Source organism: Schistocerca gregaria, chromosome 2 (assembly GCF_023897955.1).
Source record: "Schistocerca gregaria isolate iqSchGreg1 chromosome 2, iqSchGreg1.2, whole genome shotgun sequence".
Lineage (NCBI taxonomy): Eukaryota > Metazoa > Arthropoda > Insecta > Orthoptera > Acrididae > Schistocerca > Schistocerca gregaria.
The window spans coordinates 355,971,615-355,978,933 of record NC_064921.1 but is presented as its reverse complement, the minus strand read 5'-3'; the positions used below and the strand labels follow the sequence as shown (position 1 = coordinate 355,978,933).

The window sequence follows — 7,319 nt, the reverse complement described above, 5'->3', positions numbered from 1 at the left end:
TTGCCATTCGTGCACCCAGGTTCGTCGTTGAGTACACCATAGCAGGCGCTTCTGTATGTTATGCAGCGTCAAGGGTATCCGCAACCATAGTCCATGCTGCTGCAAACGTCGTCGAACTGTTCGTGCAGATGGTTGTTGTCTTGCAAACGTCCCCATCTGTTGACTCGGGGATCGAGACGTGGCTGCACGATCCGTTACAGCCATGAAGATAAGATGACTGTCATCTCGGCTGCTAGTGATACGAGGCCGTTGGGTCCAGCACGGCGTTCTGTATTACCCCCCTGAACCGACCGATTCCATATTCTGCTAACAGTCATTGGATCTCGACCAACGCGAGCAGCAGTGTCGTGATACGATAAACCGCAATCGCGATAGGCGGAAATTTGATGGTACGCATTTCTCCTCCTTAGACGAGGCATCACAACGTTTCACCAGGAAACACTGGTCAACTGCTGTTTGTGTATGAGAAATCGGTTGGAAACAGCACGTTGTAGGTGTCGCCACCGGCGCTAATCTCGTGTGAATGGTCTGAAAAGCTAATCATTTGCATATCACAGCATCTTCTTCCTGTCGGTTAAATTGCGCGTCTGTAGCACGTCGTCTTAGTGGTGAGGCAATTTTAATGGCCAGTAGTGTATGAAAAATGTCTGCTAAATGTGTCGCGAGTATAGTTAGTAGTAAAGAAGTAATATATTAGAACGGCACGCTGCATGTGGCAGTTTTATTGTATGAACAGCGAAAATGTAGTAAGCGATAAAGTTATATCTTTCATTATTTTTCGAGAGTTGTGAGCAAGGAAAGGATGCATATTATATGTAGAGTTTATTTCAGGTCACTAAGAGCTTTCATTCTCAGATACTGGACGAGTAAACCATGTATCTTCGTGCCGCTCGTAGGCTACACAACTTTGTTACTCTTACCCCCATAGCGAGTCCTTCCAGACAGATATATGTACTAAGCTTGGCTTAAATCGGTCCACTCGTTTAGGAGGAGATGTCGCACTTATATATGTATGTTAGTTTGTTATTGACTTTCGATGTGAATAAGCCTTTCGACGACAACTCATCTGTAGAGCTAGTATAGTTTTAAATGACTATGGTTGGCTTGCAACAGAAACTTGTAATCGTTTACACCATTGTATAACATGGTTGCCATTTATGCCTGCCGAGCTAGAAAACGGTTTATGACCGAAACTAGAAGCTGTATGCAAAATAAAAGAAAGCAGAAGATTTACAACATAAATTTATACGTATAATTTGTATAATATGTGTGGATAAATAAATGTCAAGGCATGAGGAAGGAAATGTTTTCAAGCAACTTTTACTGGCACAGAAAAAACATAGCGATAACAACAATTTGGTACAATTGGCGGTCTCTGCGGGCTACACGTTCTCTGGGAAGATCTCATCGTAAGGCACCAGATTTGTGATGCCGGACAGAATCTGCGTCACCACCGCGGCCAGCGCCTCCGCCAAGGCCGGACCAATCTCCTTCGCCACGTCCTGCCAGTTTTCGTTAAGGAATTTGTTTGTGTTGTCACCTGCAAAAAAACCACAAGAGACATCTGTCATCAGTACATCATCACGTATTCGCATATTACAGACTGCTCGCAAGAAGGAAGTAGAGCAGTAGGACAATGCCGCACGACCAGAGAGGGAACAAAAAGGAAGGAGGCTGGAATGGTGCATTTAGATGGATAAACTAATCATGAAAACTTAGTGAGTTAGCATACCGATGCATATTGTGAAATAATCATTCCTAGTTTCCGCGAACTGTGTGTTTAAGACATGTTGGTATCTCAGACTTCTAATGGAGATAATGGTTCCACGAGCTATCGGCCAAGTATCCCTGCTCATTCTCAGGGGGAAAATGCTACCTCTCGTTTAACTGACGGCTCCTGCCACATACACCCAAGCTAACAGCTGCGCCGTCGCCGGCGGTTATTTAGGGTTGCGTTATGTGTCCCGCATGTAGACAGCAAATGCGATGCTACGTCCTCAGCTATCTTTCTTTCACAGTTCCGCGCGACAGGCTCCATCTGCTCTCCCTATTGGTAATTAAAATCCTATGGCATGGTGCGCGTGGGATCTCAGTTTCTGCTTCTAAAGCTCTCTCGGAAAACTGAGATAGTGTAGTTTTGCTGTCTCTTGTCCGTGGAACAGTCAGCTCTTTTCGTAATTTGACCCATAATGAAATCTATAGCAGCAAAACAGATATCATCATGTAAAGATAATCACAAAAAATCGCCGATAAATGTTCAATAGCCACTCAAAGTGCCCACAAAAAACAAAATCAGAAGAATATCTCCCAGTCACACTTCATATTTTTTGTTCACTACCATAGTCCATCGTTGTAGCAATTAATGTTCTCTTAGGCATGTAATGGGCCTGCTTTACATGATCTGTGACTCGGTCCTGCATATTCCATTGTTCAGGAAGTTATGTGTTAATTCAGTTTTTGCTTATTCTGTTGTAGAGCATTTCCAGACTAATTGGGACTAATGATAACGATATTATTGAACAGGCATTCAAAGGCAATTGAAAACTTCATTCTAGAAAGAACTTGGGAGCGGGGAAGGTGTGCCACTAATTACGTTTTAGCGAGTATTAAGAGGAGTAGTACCAACGTTAACGACTAGCCGCTATGGTCAGTAATATTGTGGAGGGGCTGCAAGCATTGTAGACAGCGTGGTGAGTTAACGCCTGCAGCCCTCTCCAGCAAGTGTACACTACCAGTCAAACATTTTCCATCACTCGTGCTAAAAACAAACACCTCTTACAAATTAAGTATTTCAACAAAATAAGTACTTTCTCTCTATCATCAAGTACAATACAATATAGTTTACGTTTTTAGTCTCTTCAAAGTATCCACCCTTTGCCCTCAAAACAGGTGCACAAACTCTTGGAATTCTGTAGATAAGATTTTGTAGATGCTGCAGTGCAACAGCTTTGTAAATTATTCAATAGATCTTCAACATTAGATGACCTCAGCTTGCTGACATCCATGTCATGTACATCCCATTAGAGACGGGCGACTGACTTGACCAAATCATATTCTTCAGTTTCCACATTTCTCTTTCGTATTGACATAGCCGCTCCACAGTTCAGAAGCACCTTTGGAATCATTGTCCTGCTGTAGAGCAAACCTACGACCAACAAGTCTCTTCCAGATGGAACTGCATTGTTGATCAGTATCCTCTGATATCCTTCCTTCTTTAATGAATCTGTAATTCTCACTAGACCACAGTCTTTACCACTTGTAAAACATTCCCACTGAGTCCTAATAAACTCACTGTGAAGACGACGAACAAACATTCGACGATAGCTTCCATGTGCGTCATACCTGGATTCGTCCGTGAATATCGCATTCGACCATGACTGCACGTTCCAGTTTTTACGTTGCTGTGACCGCTGCAATATTTTAACTCTATTTTGTTTCCGTAATAAATGTTTCTTTGGCCTCTATGCTCCCCTTTAAACCCTGTTCACGAAGATGGCGTTGGAGCTGCTATCATGCTGTTTACTTACTTGCAAATTTGAAGTGCAATACGTCTCATCTGACATTCATTCTATGCGCATAGAACTGACCTTCCCTATGAGATGTTACTCGGGGCCATCCAAATCGCGAAACACTTGCATTGGTACGACTTCACTTGAACCGGTGCGATACATACTTCAGTATAGATTGGGTTACGAGCTTTTCTTGCTATTACCCTAATACATCTAAATCTACGTGATTACTCTGCAATTCACAATAAAGTGCCTGGCAGAGGGTTCTATGAACCACCTTCATGTTGTCTCTCTACCGTTTCACTCTCGAACGGCACGCGGGAAAAACGAGCACGTAAATTTTTCCGTGTGAGCCCTGATTTCTCTTACTTTATCGTGATGATCATTTCTCCCCATGTAAGTGGGTGCCAACAGAATGTTTTCGCAATCGGAGGAGAAAACTAGTGATTGAAATTTCATGAGAAGATCCCGTCGCAACGAAAAACGTCTTTGTTTTAATGATTGCCACTCCAATTCACATATCATGTCTGTGACACTATCTCCCCTAATTCGCGATAATACAAAACGAGCTGCCCTTCTTTGTAATTTTTCGATGTCATCCGTCAATCCCACCTGATGCTGATACCACAAGGCACAGCAGTACTCCAGAATAGGGCGGACAAGCGTAGTGTAAGCAGTCTCTTTGGTAGACCTGTTGAACCTTCTAAGTGTTCTGCCAATGAATCGCAGTTTTTGGATGGCTCTACTCACAATATTATCTATGTGATTGTTCCAATTTAGGTTATTTGTAATTGTAATCCCTAAGTATTTAGTTGAATTTACAGCCCTCAGATTTGCGTGACTTATCGCGTAATCGAAATTTAGCTGATTTCTTTTAGTACTCATGTGAATAACTTCGCACTTTTCTTTATTCAGGGTCAACTGCCACTTTTCGCACCATACAGATATCTTATTTAAACCATTTTGGAAGTCGTTTTGATCATCTGATGAATTTACAAGACAGCAAATGACAACATCATCTGCAAAAAATCTAAGACGGCTACTCAGATTGTCTCCTATGTCGTTAATATACACTCCTGGAAATGGAAAAAAGAACACATTGACACCGGTGTGTCAGACCCACCATACTTGCTCCGGACACTGCGAGAGGGCTGTACAAGCAATGATCACACGCACGGCACAGCGGACACACCAGGAACCGCGGTGTTGGCCGTCGAATGGCGATAGCTGCGCAGCATTTGTGCACCGCCGCCGTCTGTGTCAGCCAGTTTGCCGTGGCATACGGAGCTCCATCGCAGTCTTTAACACTGGCAGCATACCGCGACAGCGTGGACGTGAACCGTATGTGCAGTTGACGGACTTTGAGCGAGGGCGTATAGTGGGCATGCGGGAGGCCGGGTGGACGTACCGCCGAATTGCTCAACACGTGGGGCATGAGGTCTCCACAGTACATCGATGTTGTCGCCAGTGGTCGGCGGAAGGTGCACGTGCCCGTCGACCTGGGACCGGACCGCAGCGACGCACGGATGCACGCCAAGACCGTAGGATCCTACGCACTGCCGTAGGGGACCGCACCGCCACTTCCCAGCAAATTAGGGACACTGTTGCTCCTGGGGTATCGGCGAGGACCATTCGCAACCGTCTCCATGAAGCTGGGCTACGGTCCCGCACACCGTTAGGCCGTCTTCCGCTCACATCCCAACATCGTGCAGCCCGCCTCCAGTGGTGTCGCGACAGGCGTGAATGGAGGGACGAATGGAGACGTGTTGTCTTCAGCGATGAGAGTCGCTTCTGCCTTGGTGCCAATGATGGTCGTATGCGTGTTTGGCGCCGTGCAGGTGAGCGCCACAATCAGGACTGCATACGACCGAGGCACACAGGGCCAACACCCGGCATCATGGTGTGGGGAGCGATCTCCTACACTGGCCGTACACCTCTGGTGATCGTCGAGGGGACACTGAATATTGCAAGGTACATCCAAACCGTCATCGAACCCATCGTTCTACCATTCCTAGACCGGCAAGGGAACTTGCTGTTCCAACAGGACAATGCACGTCCGCATGTATCCCGTGCCACCCAACGTGCTCTAGAAGGTGTAAGTCAACTACCCTGGCCAGCAAGATCTCCGGATCTGTCCCCCATTGAGCATGTTTGGGGATGGATGAAGCGTCGTCTCACGCGGTGTGCACGTCCAGAACGAACGCTGTTCCAACTGAGGCGCCAGGTGGAAATGGCATGGCAAGCCGTTCCACAGGACTACATCCAGCATCTCTACGATCGTCTCCATGGGAGAATAGCAGCCTGCATTGCTGCGAAAGGTGGATATACACTGTACTAGTGCCGAAATTGTGCATGCTCTGTTGCCTGTGTCTATGTGCCTGTGGTTCTGTCAGTGTGATCATGTGATGTATCTGACCCCAGGAATGTGTCAATAAAGTTTCCCCTTCCTGGGACAATGAATTCACGGTGTTCTTATTTCAATTTCCAGGAGTGTATATCAGGAGCAATAGAGGACCCGTAACACTTCCTTGAGGAACTCCGGATATTACTTATGTGTTTCTGGATGACTTTCTGTCTACTACTGCGAACTGTAACCTTTCTGACAGGAAATCACGAATCCAGCTACACAACTGGGGCGATACTCCGTAGGCAAGCAGTTTGAGTAGAAGACGCTAATGAGGAACGGCGTCGAAAGCCTTCTGGAAATCTAAAAATATGGAATCAATTTGACTTCACCTGTCGATAGCGCTTATTTCTTCATGAGTATAAAGAGCTAAGTGTGTTTCACAAGAATGATATTTTCTAAATTCGTGCTGACTAAATGTCAATATATCGTTCTCTTCATAACGTCGAAAACAGTATATGTTCTAAAACCCTACTGCAAATCGACGTTACTGAAATAGGCCTGTAATTCAGCGGATTACCCCTACTTCCCTTTTTGGGTATCGGTGTAACTTGAGCAATTTTCCAGTCTTTAGGTACGTATCTTTTTGTGAGCGTGTGGTAGTATATAATTGCTAAATATGGAGCTATTTTATCAGCATACTCTGAGAGGAACCTGACTGGTATACAATCTGGACAGGAGGCCTTACCTTTATTAAGTGATTTAAGCTGCTTTGTTACACCGAGGATATCTACTTCTATGTTTCTTATCTTGGCAGTTGTTCTTGATTGGAATTAAGGAATATTTACTTCGTCTTCTTCTAGATAACCTTCCCGATGCAGAGCTACGCTAAGAGTATATTTTTCAATTTCAGTTTCGTGCTTTCGTCCCTTTAGGAGGTAAGGTGGTATGAACCCGATCATGTACACAAACACATTGCTAGAAGCACCCAATATACTGTAAAGTAATTCGAACTGATTGCTACACAGACAGCTGAAGGAACGAGGCCTGTCCGAACGCAACTATCTTAGGTCAAAGCAGTGATGTTGAGGATAGTCATCTCCCCTCTGCACGAACAACCAATCAGATACACCAGAGAGACGCTTTGTCTTTACGTATTTGTATTTGTTTTACTATCGGAACGGGAATGTGATAGAATTTTTAAAACTAAATCTAACTTTTAACCATAAATTCATGGTTCTGATGGGTGATTGGAAGCTTTTGACCTAGCGACACAAAGACTGACAGAAGCCAAATGACATTATTACGACAATTTACTTGTTTGTTAATTTCATCTCAGACGCTTTTCTCATAAAACAAACAACTATGTTGTTCATTTAGTGCGAGGTGGTAAAGGAAATCAGATATAACGGCAGTCTTCGAAACGGAGTTAAGGTTTTTAAAGGGGTTGATCGTAAAAGAGAAAA

General features: G+C 44.6%; 1 protein-coding gene across 2 annotated transcripts in view; it reads right to left on the bottom strand.

Moving 5' to 3' along the window:
* Positions 1 to 1,304: 1,304 nt before the first annotated feature.
* Positions 1,305 to 7,319, bottom strand: part of LOC126337050 (protein takeout-like) — a 115,301-nt gene continuing 109,286 nt past the window's right edge. For both annotated transcript variants that reach the window (XM_050001376.1, XM_050001375.1), the window contains exon 6: positions 1,305 to 1,540. In XM_050001376.1, coding sequence (XP_049857333.1) covers positions 1,383 to 1,540 — 158 coding nt within the window. In that variant the 3' untranslated portion in view covers positions 1,305 to 1,382. The remainder of the gene's footprint in view (positions 1,541 to 7,319) is intronic.